This window comes from Garra rufa, chromosome 5, assembly GCF_049309525.1.
Source record: "Garra rufa chromosome 5, GarRuf1.0, whole genome shotgun sequence".
In the NCBI taxonomy this organism is placed as follows: Eukaryota; Metazoa; Chordata; class Actinopteri; order Cypriniformes; family Cyprinidae; genus Garra; species Garra rufa.
The window spans coordinates 53,313,243-53,335,440 of NC_133365.1; the positions used below are offsets into that span (position 1 = coordinate 53,313,243).

At 34.0% G+C, this 22,198-nt stretch overlaps 1 protein-coding gene across 1 annotated transcript in view; it reads left to right on the forward strand.

Annotated features, from left to right (window-relative positions):
• The first annotated feature begins 1,285 nt into the window (after window positions 1-1,285).
• Window positions 1,286-22,198, forward strand: part of LOC141334917 (uncharacterized) — a 56,553-nt gene continuing 35,640 nt past the window's right edge. Inside the window, exons 1-5 of the mRNA XM_073840142.1 lie at window positions 1,286-1,521; window positions 15,889-15,990; window positions 20,647-20,775; window positions 21,571-21,648; window positions 21,997-22,038. Of these exons, the coding sequence (XP_073696243.1) occupies window positions 1,286-1,521; window positions 15,889-15,990; window positions 20,647-20,775; window positions 21,571-21,648; window positions 21,997-22,038 (587 nt within the window). The remainder of the gene's footprint in view (window positions 1,522-15,888; window positions 15,991-20,646; window positions 20,776-21,570; window positions 21,649-21,996; window positions 22,039-22,198) is intronic.

A 22,198-nucleotide genomic window follows, 5' to 3' on the forward strand; every position in this document is an offset into this window, starting at 1 on the left:
AACACAAAAAAAGCGCTGCAAATAGCACGGAGCACAACGGAAATGTTTCAGGGGGACCTTTTTTGTGTTTGCGGCACTTTTTTTGTGTTTGCGGCACTTTTTTTGTGTTTGCAGCACTTTTTTTTGTGTTTGCAGCACTTTTTTTGTGTTTGCAGCACTTTTTTTGTGTTTGCGGCGCTTTTTTTGTGTTTGCAGCACTTTTTTTTGTGTTTGCAGCACTTTTTTTGTGTTTGCGGCGCTTTTTTGTGTTTGCAGCACTTTTTTTGTGTTTGCAGCACTTTTTTGTGTTTGCGGCGCTTTTTTTGTGTTTGCAGCACTTTTTTTTGTGTTTGCAGCACTTTTTTTGTGTTTGCGGCACTTTTTTGTGTTTGCGGCGCTTTTTTGTGTTTGCAGCACTTTTTTTGTGTTTGCAGCGCTTTTTTTGTGTTTGCAGCACTTTTTTTGTGTTTGCAGCGCTTTTTTGTGTTTGCAGCACTTTTTTGTGTTTGCAGCACTTTTTTTGTGTTTGCAGCACTTTTTTTGTGTTTGCAGTGCTTTTTTGTGTTTGCAGCACTTTTTTGTGTTTGCAGCACTTTTTTGTGTTCGCAGCACTTTTTTTGTGTTTGCAGCGCTTTTTTTGTGTTTGCAGCGCTTTTTTTGTGTTTGCAGCGCTTTTTTGTGTTTGCAGCACTTTTTTGTGTTTGCGGTGCTTTTTTTGTGTTTGCAGCACTTTTTTGTGTTTGCGGTGGTTTTTTTGTGTTTGCAGCACTTTTTTTGTGTTTGCAGCACTTTTTTGTGTTCGCAGCACTTTTTTTGTGTTTGCAGCGCTTTTTTTGTGTTTGCAGCGCTTTTTTTGTGTTTGCAGCACTTTTTTTGTGTTTGCGGTGCTTTTTTTGTGTTTGCGGTGCTTTTTTTGTGTTTGCAGCAATTTTTTTGTTTGCGGCGCTTTTTTTGTGTTTGCAGCACTTTTTTGTGTTTGCGGCGCTTTTTTTGTGTTTGCAGCAATTTTTTTGTTTGCATTGCGAGGATTTGCAGCACCTGTGTTGTCAAACTGATGAAGGTGTTTTTTTTTAATTTGTTGTCGTTTTTTCTGTTTGCATGTGTTTTCTTAAGTTGCAGCGCATTGAGCTCTCTCGGCCACCTTAGTTTAGTTTATTTAGTTTTAGAACATCAATTAAAACTAAAAGAAAATTTAGAAATGCTGCTGCATTTATTTTAATGCAATTAATGAAAATGTTTTTGTTAATGCCTTTAGTTGTACTCATGTCTTGCTGTCTCTGTGTTTGTCTGTTAGAGTGCCGTGGCCATGTACGATGGGGCGAGGGTTCCCTCCCCTGAGGATGCTGCTAACGGGGTCCCGCTGCAGCCTGAGACCCCCACGGCCACACGTCCAAAAACTAATGAGGAGCCGGAGGAGGAAGAAAATGTCCCGCCTGAGCCCGTCCTGGTGAAGAAGGCTCACCGTGAGATTCTGGACCATGAGAGGAAGAGGAGGGTAGAGCTAAAATGCATGGAGCTTCAGGAGATGATGGAAGAACAGGGGTGAGTCACTTACAGGATCATATTTATGTGTGTGTGTGTGTGTATATGTATGTGTGTTTTGTGTGCTTTGTAAGGGATAATGTACATCTAGCTGGTTGATGTAACAAGGGAGAATGGGTCCAAGTTAAACTAAATTAAAAAAAATATTTAAATGTAAATTAGTTTTTTAGTAGTTTTTGTTTTATAGCTCTATATACTTTTATTCATTTTTTATTTCAGTTAGTTTTAGTTATTTTAGTACACCAACTTAAAATAAATAAAAACATTATTTAAATATTTTGTAATTTTTTAAACATTTTTAGTATTTTTTTGTTTGTTTTTTTATATTTCTATATAGTTTTTTATTCATTTTTTATTTCAGTTAGTATTAGTTATTTTAGTACATCAAGTTAAACTACAGTAAAATAATATTTTAATATTTTAAAATAATATAAAATAATATAACATATTTTTATATATTGAATATCATAGATTTAATAATATTTTTATTTTAATATTTTTTTATTTTATTAATTTGAATTAATAATTTTATTTCAGAAATGTTTACAAGGGTTGTAAATGTTATTTTGTTTACATTACATTTAAAATTTTTTTTAATTGTTTACATTTTAGTTTTAGTTACCTCTAATAACCCTACATGCTTGCCACATCATTTCAAATTTAACTCAAATTTGGTAACAAAAATTAGAATTAAAAAGTCATTCTCAATGCAATTCTGCGTTCCACATCGCAGCAGGAAGCAGTAAAGCAAACAGCCTGTAATACGACAGTATTTGTGATGTGATGGAGGATTTGTGGCATGACTGACATCTGCTCTAATCTGCACGTCCTGCAGACGTCTGCGCTTAGGCTGCGTCTGATGGCCTTCTGAAGCAGCTCTGACTGTCTCTAATTAAACAGCAGCTGTGTGACCTTGAGGCAGAATGAATGATGGTGATAAAGCACACAAACAGTGCCGCGGGGGAACCGGCTCAGCGCACAAAAGCTGATGAAAGATTTGCTTGAGTTCGGGATTAGAAATCTGCTAACGTGCTTAAATGCTTAGTGAATGAGGTGCTGAGTGGGCCTGAATTTCTGCCTCCATTCATCAACATACATCAGAGAAATAGAGGAAAGCATGTTTGGTTTATCAGCTGTTAAATGGATCGTTTCAGTCTGGTCATCTGATTGGTCAATCCAGTCATCTTCTGAATTAGTGTACTACACTATTAACCTTAGTTTACTACACTCTAAAAAATAAAGGTGCTTCACGATGCCATAGAAGAACCTTTCTGTTTCACAAAAGCCTCTTTGTGGTGAAAGAAGGTTCTTCAGATTATAAAAAGGTAAGAAAGAGAGGGTTCTTTAAAGAACCTTTGACTGAATAGTTGTTTGTGAAACCAAAAATGGTTCTTCTATGGCACTGCTGTGAAGTACCTTTTAAAGCACCTTTATTTTTAAGAGTGTAGTGGGAGGATGACACCAATCTGTCTGTTTGATACAGAAAATAAGTCTGAAGTCTGAAGGAAAAAGATGTCCTTAATGTTATTGAATGGATAGTTCAAACAAAAATGGACATTTAATTTTTTGCTTTGTTAAATATTTCTATATTCAGTATTGCCAAACATTATATACAAAACAAGTAATGACAAGAAAAGTGAATATATGATATATGACAATAACAAACAACAATAAAATTTGTATTAGATTAAGGTGCTAAGTAATTAATCAAATTATTAAGAAATATTAATAATTGTAATAGCCTTTTATTGTGTTCTACAGACAAAACGAAAGTGATTTTAATATTATTTACATTCTAGTATTTATTAATATTTAAAATTAGCTTTTATTTTTATATTTCACTATTTTTTTTGTTTAAGTTTTAGTCATTTTGTTGTGTGATTTTATTGTTTGTCATGTTTTTGTTTCCATTGAACTTTGAAGTTTTTGTATTTTTTAGTACTTTATTTAGTTTATTTCATTTTGCATCCAATATTTATACACTACCAGTCAAAAGTTTCTGAACAGTAAGATTTTTAATGTTTTTTAATTAAGTCTCTTCTGCTCACCAAGACTGCATTTATTTGATCCAAAGTACAGCAAAAACTGTAAAAATGTAAAATATTTTTCCTATTTAAAATAACTGTTTTCTATTTGAATATATTTTAAAATGTAATTTATTCCTGTGATTTTAAAGCTGAATTTTTAGCATCATTACGCCAGTCTTCAGTGTCACATGATCCTTAAGAAATCATTCTAATATGCTGATTTGCTGCTCAAAAACATTTATTGATATTATGTTAAAAACAGCTGAATAGATTTTTTTTCAGGTTTCTTTGGTAAATAGAAAGTTCAAAAGAACAGCAGTTATCTAAAATAGAAATCTTTTGTAAAATTATAAATCTTTATCACCACTTTTAAACACTTTAAAGCATCCTTGCTAAAAAAAAGTATTAATTTTGATAATTTATTTCCCGTAAAAAAATACTGACTCTAAGCTTTTGAATGATGTAGTGTATAATGTTACAAAAGCATTTTATTTCAGATAAATGTCTAAAAAATCTTTAGATCTGTCTATTCATCAAAGTATCCTAAAAAAGAGTCAATTTTGATAATATTTTGATATTATATAATATATTTTGATTTGTTTCTGAAGAATCATGTGATACTGAAGACTGGATGATGCTGAATGATGCTGAAAATGTAGATTTGATCACAGAAATAAATTACATTTTCAAATATATTCAAATAGAACACAGTTATTTTAAATAGGAAAAATATTTCTAAATTTACTATTTTTGTATTTTGGATCAAATAAATGCAGGCTTGGTGAGCAGAAGAAACCGTTTTATTCTAGCTTCTAGCTTCAACACTTGAATGTGGGTACGTTTCATACATAAAATATAAATAATTAAACAACATTTTGAACAAAAAGCTAAAAAAAGACTATTCATGATAGAAATGCATATATTTTTATTTTAGTTTTATTTATTTTAGTGCATCTGTTTAAATATTTTTATTTATCTTTAATTTATTTTATTCCAGTTTTAGAAATTGTAGTACTTCACAACTAATTATTATAAAGTGTTACCAATAATTTTACTTTTTCAATTTAATTTTTTTTTAAAACATAAAAAAAAAAATACTTTTGACTGGTAGAGTATTTAATTTTATTTCAGCATTATTTAGAATTACATGAGTGTAAGTATACAGAATTTTTATTTTTGAGTGAGATAGAATAGAATAGAATAGAATAGAATAGAATAGAATAGAATAGAATAGAATAGAATAGAATAGAATAGAATAGAATAGAACCAATGCTTATCAAAAACTAAACTGCAAACTGTGTATTCTTTTTTATAAACACTTGAATGTGGGTAAGTTTCATACATGAAATATAAATAATTAAACAACATTTTAAACAAAAAGCAAATAAAAAACAACTATTTGTGATCATCAAAATGTAGATGGAGTTGATCAACACCCCAAAGCTTGACTATCATTATTACCTCTTCATGGGTCGACATTATTTCATAACATTAATCAGTTGTAGATATGTATGGTTTTGATGCTGTTTTATGTCTGATGATTGTGTTAGATTACATGTGGAAGCATCTGTTGTTTCAGTTTCTTCTTCACTTGTGTTTTGGAAAGTCTGTTCAGAAGATGTGTAATAGCACCCCTAGCATATGTGACCCTGGACCACAAAACCAGTCTTAAGTCGCTGGGGTATATTTGTAGCAATAGCCAAAAATACATTGTATGGGTCAAAATTATTGTTTTTTCTTTTATGCCAAAAATCATTAGGAAATTAAGTAAAGATCATGTTCCATGAAGATTTTTTTTGTAAAATTCCTACTATAAATATATAAAAATGTAATTTTTGATTAGTAATATGCATTGTTAAGAACTTAATTTGAAGAACTTTAAAGGTGATTTTCTCAGCATTTTGATTTTTTTGCACCCTCAGATTCCAGATTTCCAAATAGTTGTATCTCGGCCAAATATTGTCCTCTCCTAACAAACCATACATCAATAGAAAGCTTATTTATTCAGCTTTCTTTCAGCTTTTTCAGTTTTGTAAAATTTAACCTTATGACTGGTTTTGTGGTCCAGGGTCACATATAACAATGAAAACACACGATTCTCAGAGCACAAGTATAGCTCAAATATACAGTATTGAGACTTTTCTAAGTATAAGTCAGGTATACAAAAATGCCATTTTAGGTATATAAAGCACATTTCTGAGAAGTACATAAAAAGTAGACTGAAAGTATACTTTCCTATTTTTTAGTTTAAAAGCAGTATACTAATAGCACACTTGAATAAACTTCTTTTCATAAGGGTTTGCATTCTCTGCATTCTCTTATTTGTAGAAATGGACTTTTACTTGTTAGGAGCTTTGAGCAATAGTTATTAGATTGATGACGATGTTGTGGAGAAGGATGTTGGAGAGGGAGGAGGGTAGTGGATCGGCCATCTGGCAGCACACGCACACACACACACACACACACACACACACACACACACACACACACACACACACACACACACACTCTACATGATGACTAATTGTGCTCTGCTTAAGGATGTTGGCTCTCCATATGTTCGTCCCAGTGCGAGTAGCGGCAGACAGCGTGCAGCTCTGTGAAAGTCAGACAAGCTCCGTGTAGCGTTTGCAGAAGATCTGGTTTTCTTGTGTTGAACATGCTTCAGCGGCCACACGTCCTCTGCTTATCTCTGTTTGTACAAGAGTCTGCCACGTCTTCCTTGAGGCTTTTTAAACGGACAGTTCAGCCAAAAATAACATTCTGTCATCATTTACTCACAGTCACCTTCATGCCGATCCAAACCCGCGTGACTTCATTCCGTGCAACGCAAATGAGATTTTGAAGAATCCTTCAAGCTGTTTTGCATGCAATGACTAAAAAGCAACATAACAGCAGGCAGCATGACTCGTGCACTGGTTACAAATCATACCATAGTTTTGTGTGAGGAATATTTTTTTGCTGAAAAATCTCATTTGCATTTATGCATATTCAAACGTGACTCATGAAGATGCATCGCTGCAGCTTTGACTTAATGTGCATCTCATGATCAGGTTTGAATGAGCATAATGAGATTTGAGAGGCTGTAGAGTCAAGCATAGTGTACAAACAAGAATAAATATATCCAAACATGTTAACAGAAAAACATTGTGCATCTTAAACAGTTGCAAACTCAAGTTTTTACTTCTAGATATTGTTACCAAATAGATTTTAATGTCAGTTTTAGTTACATTTGTTCAAACCAGTTGACTTACGGTACAATAAATAAATGCTACACTCAAAAGGTTTGCTGTAGAGACAATTTTCATTCAGAAATTGCTAATAAATTTTACAATTCATTACAAAGAAACAGCATGTAACTTATTCAAAGTAAGCAAGACATTTTGAAGTAGAAAGACTGAAAAAGAAAAAAAAATTCTTATAAAATGTACTCTAATAATCTTTATAAAATTGTCATATATAACAAAAGTTTAACTTCTAGCTTGCTCTATTTTGTTATACAGTACCAGTCAAAGATTTTTGGACAGTAAGATTAGTTTTTTTGCTCACCAAGCCTGCATTTATTTGATCCAAAATGCAGCAAAAGCAGTATTATTGTGAAATATTTTTACTATTTGAAATAACTGCTTTCTATTTGAATATATTTTAAAATGTAATTTATTTCTGTGATCAAAGCTGAATTTTCAGCATCATTACTCAAGCCTTCAGTGTCACATGATTCTTCAGAAATCAATATGCTGATTGGCTGTTGACGTATATAAAGTATATAAATTAATACTTTTATTTAGCAAGGATGCTTCAGATTGATCAAAAGCGATAAGATAAAGACATTTATAATGTTATAAAAAAATTATTTTAGATAAATGCTGTTCTTCTGAACTTTCTATTCATCAAAGAAACCTGAAAAATTCCACTCATCTGTTTTCAACATAATAATACTAATAATGAATGTTTTTGAGCAGCAAATCAGAACAGTAGAATGATTTCTGAAGGATCACGTGACTGAGTGAAGTAATGACGCTAAAAAATCCAAAATACATTTTAAAATATGTTAAAATTGAAAACAGTTATTTTAAATAGTAAAAATATTTCAAAATTTTACTAGTTTTTGCTGTACTGTGGATCAAATAAAAGCAGGCTTGATGTGCAGAAAAGACTTCTGACTGTCCAAAACTTTTGACTAGCAGTGTAAAGAAAGCAGTGTCTGATTTTGACATCAATACATGAAAGACAGTCATAGGTTTGGAATGACATGAGGGTGAATAAATGATGACACAGTGCTCATTTTTAGGTGTACTGTCTCTTTAAGCTAATACCTTGTCTTTATGAATCAGATATAGGAGAGATTGTGCAGGATAATTGCAGGGGTGTTTCTCAGAGAGCGACGAGGAATTAAACTGGACGGCTGCTGTTATAATGGTGACTAGAGGCTTTTCTCTGATGCTGTATGTATATAAACCAATGCGACACTCCCCCAGTAAAGTCTTTAACCCCGTAACCTCTTCTATACAGCCTTCCCCAACACACACACACACACACACACACACACACACACACACACACACACACACACACACACACACACACACACACACACACACACACACACACACACACACACATGTTGGGTTTACATGTTTTATGGGGACATTCCATAGGCGTAATGGTTTTCATACTGTACAAACCGTACTTTCTATGGCCCTACACCTACCCTACACCTAAACCTAGCCCTCACAGGAGATTGTGCACACTTTTACTTCATCAAAAAAACTCATTGTGCATGATTTATAAGCCTGTTTCCTCATGGGGACCTGAGAAATATCCCCACAAGGTCAAAATCTACTGGTATCACTATCCTTGTGGGGACATTTGGTCCCCACAACGTGATGAATACCAGGTACACACACACACACACACACACACACACACACACACACACACACACACACACACACACACACACACATTCTTACCCTCCCAGCTCATTTTAGCTTGATTAAATAGGCAGGTGGATGAAGCGCATTTCTTTTTATACATTTTTTTGATACGTTTTAATTATTTTATTACTTCAAGTTAAAAGAAAAGTTCACTTCCAGAACAAAAATGTACAGATAATTTACTCACCGTCGTAAAGAAATTATGTTTTTGGATGAAACCATTTCAGGATTTCTCTCCATATAGTGGACTACTATGGTGCCTGCGAGTTTGAACTTCCAAAATGCATTTTCAATGCAGCTTCAAAGAGCTCTAAACAATCCCAGCCAAGGAAGAAGGGTCTTATCTAGTAAAACGATCGGTTATATTTTAATTCTCAAATGCTTGTCTTGAACTCTGTGTATTCCGGTTCATGACAGTTGGGGTATGTCGAAAAATTAAATTTCTCCTCCAACTTCAAAATTGTCCTACATCACTGTTTTACCTTTTTTTTCGTATAGGCCATTTGATCTTCTTTGCATGTTCAGTTTGTAAACACTAGGTCATACTTTTGCAACGATGAAAGACAATTTTAAAGTTGGAGGAGAAAATGAGATGGGAGTTTTTTGACATACCCTAACTTTCTCAATACACAGAGTTGACACAGAGCTAGACAAGATGAGCATTTGAGGTTAAAAAGTATATAAATAGTATTTTCTTTTTAGAAAATAACCGTTCATTTCACTAGATAAGACCCTTATCCCTTGGCTGGGTTCATTTAGAGCCCTTCGAAGCTGCATTTAAACTGCATTTTGGAAGTTCAAACCATAGAAGTCCACTATACTCTTAAAAATAAAATAAAGGTTCTTTATAGGCATCAATGGTTCGATGAAGAACCTTGAACATTCATGGGACATTTCAAATGCAATAAAAGTTCTTTATTGTCAAAAAAGATTCTTAAGATTTTTTGAATGTTCTTCAAATTGGTTCTTTTAGGAACTGTTCACTTAAAGGTTGTTTGTGGAACCAAAAATGTTTTTTCTTTGGAATCACTGCCAAAACGCCCTTTTGGAACCTTTATTTTAAAGAGTATATATGGAGAGAAATCAAAAAACATAATTTCTTCACACCTGAAGAAAGAAAGACTTGAACATCTTGGATGACAAGCGGGTGAATCAATTATCTGTACATTTTTGTTCTGGAAGTGAACTTTTCCTTTAAGGTCTTTCACTTCATGAATTTATTTATGTAATAGCTCCACTGAATTTCGTTTTAGAAATGTGTAGTGTAAACAAAATCCGGCCTGTGAGCGTTTGCGCTTCTTGTTGAGCAGAGGTGCGCTGTTCTATTCTGAGCGACTGGGCTTGTGGGTTTGCACCTGTCGGATGATAAAACAGGTGAAAAAATCCAGCAGTAGTTGGTCGTCTGGCATTTTCACCCCAGCAGGAACCAATTAGTGGTGTGTTACTGTTGGAGCGCTACTCCGGTTAATCGCTCCACCGCCGTCGGCTACGCCAGCGGCCTGACGCCTCCATCTGCCCCCACCTCCGGGATCAGACCCGTCCACTGCCAGAAAGACAGGGACGGACAGATGGAGACAACGATGAGGCTTCATGTATAATTGACACGTTCCCTGGAGAAGCGTGCTGAGACTCAGGTCAATGCATGGACGGATACATAGATGGACTCCAGTAAGGAAAGATGCTGTTCGTTGTGTAACCGGATTCCCAGACAGGTGTGAGGCTCATAAATATGCATGAGGTCTCCATGTGAACCTTTGTATTGAACCTTAGCACTTAACCTTACTGTAAACCACCGACCATTTGGATTAACTCATGCCACGGTTAATAAACACTTATTTAAAGTCAAGTCTTACATTTGCTTTTTAGGCTTTAGGCTTTTTCTTGGTTTTCATGCAAGTACATGCAATTTATCATTGAGAGCAAAGGTGGAGTGTGTTTTTTTTTTTTTTTTTTTTTTGATGAAAAAGGCATTTTTGGACATGCATTGTCAGGTTTTCGGGCAGAGGAATGAATTTAGTGATTTACACTACCAGTCGAAATTTTTATGTTTTTTAAAGAAGTTTCTTTTGCTCACCAAGTCTGCATTTATTCCATCCAAAATACAGCAAAAGCAGTAATATTGTGAAATATTTTTACTATTTAAAATAACTACTTTCTATTTGAATATATTTTAAAATGTAATTTATTCCTGTGATCAAATCTGAATTTTCAGCATCATTACTCCAGTCTTCAGTGTCACATGATCCTTCAGAAATCATTCTAATTTGCTGTATTTGCTGTTCAAGAAACATTTATTATTATTATCAATATTTAAAACAGTTGAGTAAATTTTTTCAGGATTCTTTGAATACAAAAAAATGATACAAAAATTGAATACAAAGATCCAAAGATCAGCATTTATCTGAAATTTTTTTTTGTATCATTACACTATTCCATTTAAAAGTTTAGAGTCAGTATAATTTATTTATTTTTATGTTTTATTTTTGTAAAAGTAATAAACTATAGAAATTAGTACTTTTATTTAGCGAAAGGGATGATAAAGACATTTTTAATGTCTAATGTTATGGATAAATGTCTTTTTTCCTGAACTCTCTATTCATCAAAGAAACCTGAAAAAAATGATATTCAGCTATTTTTAACATAATAATAATAATAAATGCTTTTAAGCAGCAAATCGGAATGTTAGAATGATTTCTGAAGGGTCATGTGACTGGAGTAATGATGCTAAAAATTCAGCTTTGAAATCACAGGAATAAATTACATTTTAAAATATATTCAAATAGAAACTAGTGATTTTTAATAGTAAAAATATTTTACAATTTTACTGTTTTTGCTATACTTTAGATCGAATAAATGCAGGCTTGGTGAGCAAAACCTGTTGACTGTTAGTGTATGAAATGTTGATTACTTCATATCACCATAGTTTAAGTAGTAAAAGTTTGAGTATTATGTTCATCTAAATAATATGGCAAGACACACTTATACTTAAGTTGCAATTGGTTGTAATTTTTCACAGCCACATATTGTGTGCAGTTGCATGAGAGATGAATAATTAATAAATTCATATTTATGAAGTTTACTTTTCTTTCACTACATATTCCAAAGCATAATATCTGACATTTATTTTTCAGGTAATTCTAAGAAAAAACATGCTGTTGATGCATTTCAGAAACTATTGAACAGTTTTAAACAGGTTTTTCTCTTAAAAAAAACAACAACAACAAAATGTGAAATAACACTTTCAGCATTTATTCTCCATATCCAGTTGTGTACTCCGAGAATATTTGGAGCCAGTTCTTTTCAGTAAACTGTTTTAGAATTACATTTAATGATTAATTTGTGAATTCATCTGATTAAACTTTCAGAAGTTATCAGCTAACAAAAATATGTTCTCATCAAGTTATGAAAATGTCATTTCTGAATGTACTCTGAACATTTAAGGCGAAACACAGCAGGTGAATAGGGTAAAAAAAAGTTCTCACCTTACTTACCCAGTTGATACCCAGAAACATTTTTTGTATTACAAGTTTTCTAAAACGTTAGGTTTTATTTTGCAAATGATCCATTATGTAATGAAATATGTGCTAATTTGCATACATTTCCGTCTACAAAAATCTAAACACTGGATGATGTCAGTTTCTAAATTCTTGTTGAATTTTTTTGGCATATTAGAGTCAAATGTTGTTACAGAAGGGATTTTGAGTATCTCATTTTGTCACTCCAAAATTCTGAAAATACTTAGAACAGACAGAAAAAATATATTTTTCAATGATTTTGGGGGAATAAAATGTATAAAATCAAGCAAATTATATATGAACAAATCCCTCTGTAAAAACCTTCAGGATATAGACAGGAATAAAAATGTAAAGGTGTGTGTAAGTGCTACTGAAATGGAGATTTATGGCTCAGTATAGGAGAAAAATCTTATTTTGAGAAAATGGCCTTAAATATATTTATTGAAATTGAAATCTACTGACAAAAATAGATAAAGTGCTATAAAAGAAACATTTGTAATTTTGCAAACATTCTGAGAATGTTACTTTTGAATGTTTTCTGAAAATTAAAACAAGTAGTAACATTTAAAAAAATGCTGATAACTGTTCAAATAGAGAACCTTGCCTGAACATTCTAAAAAACGTTCCTTGTTAGCAGAATAATTCAACAATTCCGACATAGCAAGTAAAGTTAACAATAAAAGCCTTGTTCAACAATAAAACCAGCATCTTTCACTGAAATAAAATATGCATGAGTTGGCAATTTGTCAGTACAGTCTGCACCATCAGTATTGATATTAATGATCAATAAGCTGCACTTCCGGTTTGTCCTGCGTCTTCTATAATCCATCTCTATATGCTCTGCATTGAACCTTCGGCTTTATTAGATGCACAGGGGAGTATGTGCTATTAAACGAGGTTAATCAGCGCTATCGATTCACGGTTAAACAAAACAGACAGAAGGTGCATTAATGTCCCAGGAGTCTTTTGCTAATGATGGCGACTTTGCTCTTGTCATTATTGTCTAATTGGCTTAATAAGGCCTTATCCATTGTGGCAAGGATGTAGGTGTGCGTGAATGTTTATGTGTTAGATGCTCTTTCCAAACATGGCTAGAGCCCCCTGCAGGTCATGCATGGCAGATGTTTAACATGAGCACATGGAGGGTCTTATTTTTCTATACAGAAAGTGAAATAGCAAGCAATGTGCAATGCTCAATGTGCAAAAACTCCTCAAGGGGAAATGGCTTAATAAATGTGCAAAATAAATAGAATTTGAAAATGCAAAACTGTTAATTGCATGTGTGGATTTTTAAATCATCATCATGAGCTCAGTATAAAAAAGTAAAATGTGTTTTCAGCCCACTGTCCTTGTCTCATACACCACGAAAAAGGCATAGATATTCGTGCATATGTCGGAATGGGTTTGATAAAGCAGCATTATCTCCAGCCCCTCCAGCGCAAGGTTTTATAGCAGCTAAGTTTGACTTCTTCACAAACACGCACATCATCTTCCTCATGTGCCGCTGTGTGCAGCTGCTCTGGGCAGAGGCTGATAAAACCTGCTATTGTGATGCCATACATTACCAGCTGTACTGAATGCATAATGGTTGCCCCTGGTTACACCAGTCTACTTTAACCAGACAGCAGCAGGTGCAGGTTTCATGTGCCGCTGTGTTAAGACCCTTTCACATGACTTACATCAGCACATGTCAACATAAGCATTATGTTCTGTTTTGCCCTATGTGTGAAACCTAGTGAGCTGCGCTTTTGTCTGCTGCCTAAACTAAGCATGCTGACTAAAATGGAGCATTGTGAAATGCACAAGATTTTACTCAAAGTTGAATTCATTGGTGGAATTTCGGTAAGCTGCTGTTATGCATAAAAATGCACCGCATACACGAATATTGGGGAAAATAGTCATTATTTACACTACATTTACACTGCCAGTCAAATAGTTTTTGATATTTTTGTCTCTTCTGCTCACCAAGGCTGCATTTATTTGATCAAAAAATTGTGAAATATTATTACAATTTAAATGAACTGTTTATCTATTTGAATATATTTAAATATATCATTTATTTCTGTCATCAAAGCTGAATTTTCAGCATTATTACTCCAGTCTTCAGTTTCACATGACCCTTCAAAAATCATTCTAATATGCTGATTTATAATCAGTGTTGAAAACAGTTGTGCTGCTTTATATTTTGTGGTAACCCCCCCAGGATTCTTTAACAAATAGAAAGTTGAAAAGAACAGCGTTTATTTGAAATATAAATCTTTTGTAACAATATAAACTACCATTTAAAAGTTTGGGGTCAGAACATTTTTATTCTTTCTTTTTTGAAAGAAGTTAATACTCTTATTCACCAAGGATGTGTTCAATTGATAAAAGTGATAGCAAAGACTCCTATTGTTAGAAAAGATTTCTGTTTTGAATAAATGCGGTTCTTTTTAACCTTTAATTCATCAAGAATCCTGAAAAAAGAATCAAGGTTCCAAAAAAACAAACAAATATGTTTTCAACATTGATAATAACTAATTAATCCGTATATTAGAATGATTTCTGAAGAATCGTGTGGCACTGAAAACTGAAGTAATGGCTGATTAAAAATCAGCACACACACATATAAAAAATATAATTTATTTCTGTGATGCAAACCTGAATTTTCAGCATTATTACTTCAGTCTGTAGTGTCACATGGTTCTTCAGAAATCATTCTAATAATCTGATTTGCTACAGTTATTATTATTTTTTTTTTATAACAGGTGTGCTTCTTTATATTTTTTGTGGGAACCATGATATAAAAAGAAATTAATAGTTTTATTAAGCAAGGCCATATTAAATGGATTGAAAAAAGACATCTATTGCATTTAATGCTGTTCTTTTGAACCTTTTATTCATCAAATAATCCTGGAAAAAATAATCAGAGTTTCCACAAAAAGCTGTAAAAACATTGATAATTCTAATATACATTATTAATAATTGAGCACCAACAATAATTGATCATATCTAAGCTGCAAATCAGCATATTAGAATGAATTCTAAAGGATCATGTGACACCGAAGATACTGATTTTCCGCTTTTACTCACAGAAATAAATTACATTTTAAAATATATTCAAATGGAAAACAATTATTAGATATTGTAATAATATTTTGAAATATTGTAGTTTTTACTGTATGTTTTATCAAATGTGACCCTGGACCACTAAACCTGATGATCACTTGATGATCTTTACTTCAAATCCAAATTATTTTTGGCATAAAAGAAAAAAATATATATAATTTTGACCCATACAATGTATTTGTGGCTATTGCGCACATTTGTTCAAAAAGTTGGGACGTTTTGGGACATTTGATGTCTCAACGTGCCTACATAGCCAACTCGCTTTTGAAGTTCAGTTCAATCTTTTTGCACAGTATGGGTTCAAATGTTATCAAGTGCACTGTCATTTAAGTGTGCTGACTCTCTCAAGTCACCTTTGCCACCCACAGATTTCTGCATGGTGACATTGAGTGAATATAAAGAGTGTTTCTCTGGTCCGGCGCCCCCTGCAGTCAGCTGTGTGCATTAGAAATCACATTACAGGCAAACTGTGTGGCATGACAGTCCCACACACACTACGGTAATCTCGTTTCCTGATGGATGCGCTCCGGAGAAAATGAGAATGGCCCTTTTAATATCCAAACGCTTGGCAGGGCTGAATGTTTTCATGCTGTGTTTATTTACACATTTTCAGCACATTTCTGAAGGAGGCAAGATTAAAACTAGACTTTTACACTTTCTGATTGGTGACCAATGCAAAAGTTTTTCTAGGTGGTTACTTTAGTGTTTGCAGGGATTTTTTCACCTAGCTGAATGATGCTTTAAAGCATGTTTTATTGAGGAGGTCATTTTTGTTTGCAGGTATTCTGAAGAAGAAATTCGGCAGAAGGTTGGAACGTTTCGGCAGATGCTGATGGAGAAGGAGGGTGTGATAACTCGAGAAGGCTTGCACCCACGTCCACCGTAAGTCAATCACACTTGATGTTTGTCAGACTAGTACACGAGCAAACGATTGATCCGCTCTGATCTTATTTTCCACACGTAATTGAATATAGTGTGTGTTTCCTGTAGAGGCAGTATCGGATAGCGTTTGTGTGTGACATTGTATTACTGTGATTAATGATAATGCTGACCAGCACTGATAGAACCATCCATAACACAGATCTCAGTGCCACTGCATAGATATTGCATATTTAATAGATAAATGCACATTAAATACAATTACTAGAACTAGAAACACTCTAATTTATGTAACTGGCTGGAAAACCAATTAGCTAAATAATGCTAAGCAGGGATTGAAATGAATCATTTTTATTTCTCGTGCATTTACATGAACTGTCTGAACAAACTAAATTTGCTAAAATGAATCTTTGGGAAGTGCCTACTCTTATTTTCTACCAAACGACAAATGCAGGAACTTTTTAGCACTTGTGCATCAAAATAAAATATGGTCTTTTTTATATTCTTATGTTGTCATAGAGGATAATGGAAAGGTAGTTTTGTTGCTTAGCATAAAGACAAGTCGTAATGTTGTCTTACATGAGGTCATGTTAAAATAGGTTCAGAAATAAAATGTTTCGTTCTGCTGCATATAGGCTGAATGGGTTTGTTTCAGCCGTGCACATACACATTTTCTTAGCTTGTGGGTGCAGGTCCTTTGTCAGGAGCAGAAGAAGGAGATAATCATGATTTAATGCTTTTTACAGGTCACAAATGACCCTGTGTTAATGCCGTTGCACAGCCCAGAGGAAACCTCAGTGACCGTTTATCACCTTCTTCACCCAGAGACCAATCTAATAAAAAACCTTTTCATCTTAAACCTAACATCCTGTTCTAGCTGTTCTGTCCACAAGAACTCAGAGTCTGACCCATTATAGCTCATGCAACACAACATTTCTCCTTCTGTTCCATCATAAAACTCTTCTTTTGTCATTTAACATTTCTGTTCCTTGAGTCTTATGCTGTCTTTTAACCCTTTATTTCTGTCATAGAACCTATATATATTCAAATAACCCTTCTGTTTCTTAGAGGAACCTTATGTTGTCATTTAACTCTTCTGTTCTGTCATGGAGCCATTATATTGTCATTTAACCCTTGTTCCATCATAGACCCTTGCAGTATAGCCTCGTTCAAACTGTCAGCCCAAATCCGATTTGTATGCAAATCCGATTGAAATCCGATCATATTTAGGTAGTCTGAACAGCAACGAACTACATGAAATCTGATTTGGTCAAATCCGTTTCGAGCTTCATTCGTATGTGGTTTGGAATCCTATTCAAATCGGATTTCTGCTTTTTCACGTTTTCATGCCACATAAAACGTAAACACGTCAGACGTTTTTGTGGAAAACATAACAAAAGTCTTTGCAGAAACAAACTTGTGTTGCGAACTGCAAATCAAGCGGGAAAAGACAATATACAGCTAGTATACGCACCTCTTTGAGTTTTGATACCAGCAGAGACGGCAGCACAGAATAAAGTCGCACATTCCAGCTTCCTGCGTTTCTGCCGCTGCTTTAGAAGACGAAATATAATCCAGCGCGACGGCAACATTGTCATATCGCAAGACAGCATCTATATTGCAAACTGTAATGCTGTTATTGTTTTTAGCGTTGGCATAATAACGCAACGGCATTGCCATAGAAACCAACGCACATTCCGTAAAACGAAAGAACGCTTATGGACACACAAATCGGATTTGAACAGTTGCGATATGACTGTGTGGACAGTCAGTTATTCAAATCTGATTCCATCCAGATCTAGACAAAATCGGATTTGGGCTGACAGTCTGAACGAGGCTTTTGTTGTCATTTAACCCTTCAGTTCAATCACAGGAGTCTTATGTTGTCATGTAACCCTTTTGTTCAGTCACATCACCCATATAGTGTCATTTAACCCTTGTTTCATATTAGACCCTTACAGAATGTTGTCATTTAACCCTTCTGTTCAGTCACATAACCCTCATATTGTCATTTAACCCTTGTTCCATCATAAACCCTTACAGTAAGTTGTGATTTAACCCTTATTTTCCATCATAGGAGTCTTATGTTGTCTTTTAACCCTTCTGTTCGGTCATAAAACCCTTATATTGTAAATACATCCTTCTGTGTAATCAGAAGATCCTTACGTTGTCGTTTAACCCTTTTGTTCCATCATAGGACTCTTATGTTGTCATTTAACCCTTCTGTTCAGTTACAAAACATAACCCATATTGTTATTTAACCCTTTGTTCCATCATAGACCCTTGCAGTATGTTGTTATTTAAACATTCTGTTCTATCATAGAACCTGTATATTGTCAATTAACCCTTCTGTTACATCAAAGGATCCTTATGTTGTCATTTAACCCTTGTTCCATCATAGACCCTTGCAGTATGTTGTCATTTAACCCTTCAGTTCAATCATAGGAGTCTCATGTTGTCATGTAACCCTTCTGTTCAGTCACATCACCCTTATATTGTCATTTAACCCTTGTTTCATCTTAGACCCTTGCAGTATGTTGTCATTTAACCCTTCTGTTCAGTCACATAACCCTCATATTGTCATTTAACCCTTGTTCCATCATAAACCCTTACAGTAAGTTGTGATTTAAGCCTTATTTTCTATCATAGGAGTCTTATGTTGTCTTTTAACCCTTCTTTTCGGTCATAAAACCCTTATATTGTAAATACATTCTTCTGTGTAATCAGAAGATCCTTTTGTTGTCGTTTAACCCTTCTGTTCCATCATAGGACTCTTATGTTGTCATTTAACCCTTCTGTTCAGTTACAAAACATAACCCATATTGTTATTTAACCCTTGTCCATCATATAAATAACCCAAAATAACCCATATTGTTAATTAACCCTTGTTCCATCATAGACCCTTGCAGTGTGTTGTTATTTAAACCTTCTGTTCTATCATAGAACCTGTATATTGTCAATTAACCCTTCTGTTTCATCAAAAGATCCTTATGTTGTCATTTAAACCCTCTGTTCTGTCATGGAACCCTTATATTGTTATTTAATCCTTGTTCTATCATAGACCCTTATAATATGTTGTCTGTTAACCCTTGTTCTATCATAGACCCTTACAATATGTTGTCATTTAACCCTTATGTTCAGTCAAATCAAACCCTTGTATTGTCATTCAACCCTTCTGTTCTGTCATAGAACCATTATATTGTCAATTAACCCTTCTGTTTCATCAGAGGATCCTTATGTTGTCATTTAAAGCTTCTGTTCTGTCACAGAACCCTTATATAGTTTCTTTTAACTCCTCTGTTTTGTCATATGGCCCTTATGTCATCATTTAACTCTTCTGTTCCATAACAGAACCCTTAGAGTATTTGTCATGTAACCTTTCTGTTCCATCATAGAACCCTTAAATTGTCCATCCATAAATAAACCATCACATAAACCCTTAAATTCACCCTTCTTTTTTACACAGGGCGTTAATGTTGTCATTTAACCCTTCTGTTCTTTCATATGAGTCTTATGTTTTCGTTTTTAATCCTTCTGTTATGTTACTATGACCCTTATATTGTCATTTAACCCTTGTTCAATCATAGGAAACTTATGTTGTTATTTAACCCTTATTCCATCATAGGGCCCTTACAGTATATTATCATTTAATCCTTTGTTCTGTCACAGAACCCTTATATTGTCATTTAACGCTTCTGTTTTATTACAGGGTCCTTTTGTTGCCATTTAACCCTTCATTTCTATCATAGAAACCCTTATAGTATGTTCTTCCCGTTCTCTTCTTTCTCAGATTGCATATATTATGATTTAATCCTTCTGTTTCATCACAGATCCTTTATGTTGTCATTTAACCCTTCTGTTCCATCGTAGCACCCTTATAGTTGTCATTTAACCCTTTTCTTCTGTCATAGAATGCGTGTATTATCATTTAACCCTCATCACAGTGACCTTATGTTGTCATTTAACCCTTAGGGTGCATACAGTATGTTGTAATTTAACCCTCTATTCTATCACGGAACCCTTATGTTGTCTTTTAACCATTCTTTTACATCATAGGACTGTTAGGCTGTTTATGAAAGCACTTTTGCAGTAGCAGGATGGTGACATTTACCACAGTAATGAAGTAACTGATCATTACAGCTTTAGATAGGATCATCTTTAGTAGTGAAATGCTCATTTTAATTCATCAAGACACGTGTTAGGAAGGATAATGAGGATAAGATAAGGCTTTATAATGAGGGAGAGAGATTATAAAAAGTGAATGTGGCAAGAAAATAGATCTGTTAGTGCCTTGGCAGGAATTCTGTGAAGTTTCATTATCACATCATACTGTATAATCACCTTTATTCTGTTTCTGAGAAATAATCATTTCATATTTGTTTTCTAAATTACTGGTAGGGCAAATTAATAGATGCTGACTTCACTCAGAGGAAAATGTTATTGCTTAGAGGTTATTTCTTGTAAATCCCTTAGGAAAAATAAAATTGATTCTGTGCTGCATATAGGCTAAATGTGTTTTTCAGCCATACACATAGACTTCCCTAGCTTGTGGGTGCAGGTTTTTTATCAAGAGCAGAAGAAGGAGATTGACATACATTAAAGTATAAGGGTAAAATGGTAATAAAACCAGGCAATGACCTCTACCTCTTGCATGTGCAGGGTCAGGCTGGTTCCTCACGGGGATGAAGATCATGTGGAAAATGCTGCGTACATTGACGGCTATGAGGAAGGCTATAATTGGGATGGAGAATATTATGAGCAAGATACAACTGCCTACGATGACTGCAGGTAAAACGCTGAGAAAGGAAGAACACAGAGTGTTTCCTTTGAGCTCAATCTGACCTACAAACCCAGTGAGAGAAATTCTAGAGGAAGTTATTATTTTAAGCATTATTGATCTTTCGCTAAGCTCTGCCCTCCTTGGTTACATCTAGCTTTTTACATAAACATCCCTTAGAAATTAACTTAATATTTATGTGACTATTTATATTCAGGATAATGTACTCATATAGTGGCAAAAATTGATTCAGTACGAAAACTGAAAACTGAAGTTCATCGGCTGCCTTAAAATTTTAAGTTAAATCAACTTAAAAATTTAAGTTATTTCAACTCACGACAATAAAATTAGTTTAAATGACTTGTGCTTTAAAGTTGATTTAACTTACGAGTTGCTTTATGAGTAGTTTTATGTTGATTTAATTTAAAATGTTAAGGCAGCTGCTGAACTTATGTTTTTAAGTTGAAACTGGTGACAACGTTTTACAGTGTATTATTAAATTTGAAACATGGAGCAAACATGGGTAATTCTACATGTTTATTTTACAATGAGAGAAACACATATATCCAAAAGTTTATATGTCAAGATTTATTTAAGATTTGGAAAAGAACATCAAAATAAAAATACTGCTTAAATCCTCTCTGGGTACTCGCACTATTATATGTGACCTGAAAACAAAGCATGTGAGTAACAATGTTACAGATTGGATGACTTATATTAATGTAAAATTTATTAATAATGTAAAACACTTATAACTTTTCCCAACACTATATATCCAACACCGCATTTTTTGTCTTCTACTCTAGATCCAAGAGGAAATCCAGCAGTTCACCTTCCCCTCGGCCAAAGAAGAGGAAAAAGAAGAAGGCAAGAAGACACAGTCGGTCAGTTTGCCTTTTGTGAATTAATACAGTGTATCGTCATGTGCAGAAAAATCAGTTCACCCAGCAGCCAGTATATACTATGCATAGTATTGCATGCATAGTATATATTGCATGCATTTAGGTATTCTATGCAATGCACTGTAGTGCCAGTGTGATCTCTCACTTGACTTAATTTTTTTTAGTCACTAACTGTCGTTATAAACAGTAGTAGTAATGCATGACACACTTTAGTGAGAAACACTTAAATGCAAGAAAATAATGGTATGTACTTGTGTGATATTTCATCCATCAGTATTGTTGTTGTGTTTGTGTGACCAACAGAGCTGACAGCCCATCTCCAACCCGCAGAGACAAAAGGAAGAAGAGCGGAAAGAAACACAAAAGAGACAGGTATATGTGTGTGTGTGTGTGTGTGTGTGTGTGTGTGTGTGTGTGTGTGTGTGTGTGTGAGTGTGGTTATTCAACACACAGATGCACATCATTCACTGATCATTTAACACTGATTACATTTGCATTTTAGATTAAATTGAACATGCAATAGGTGACAACA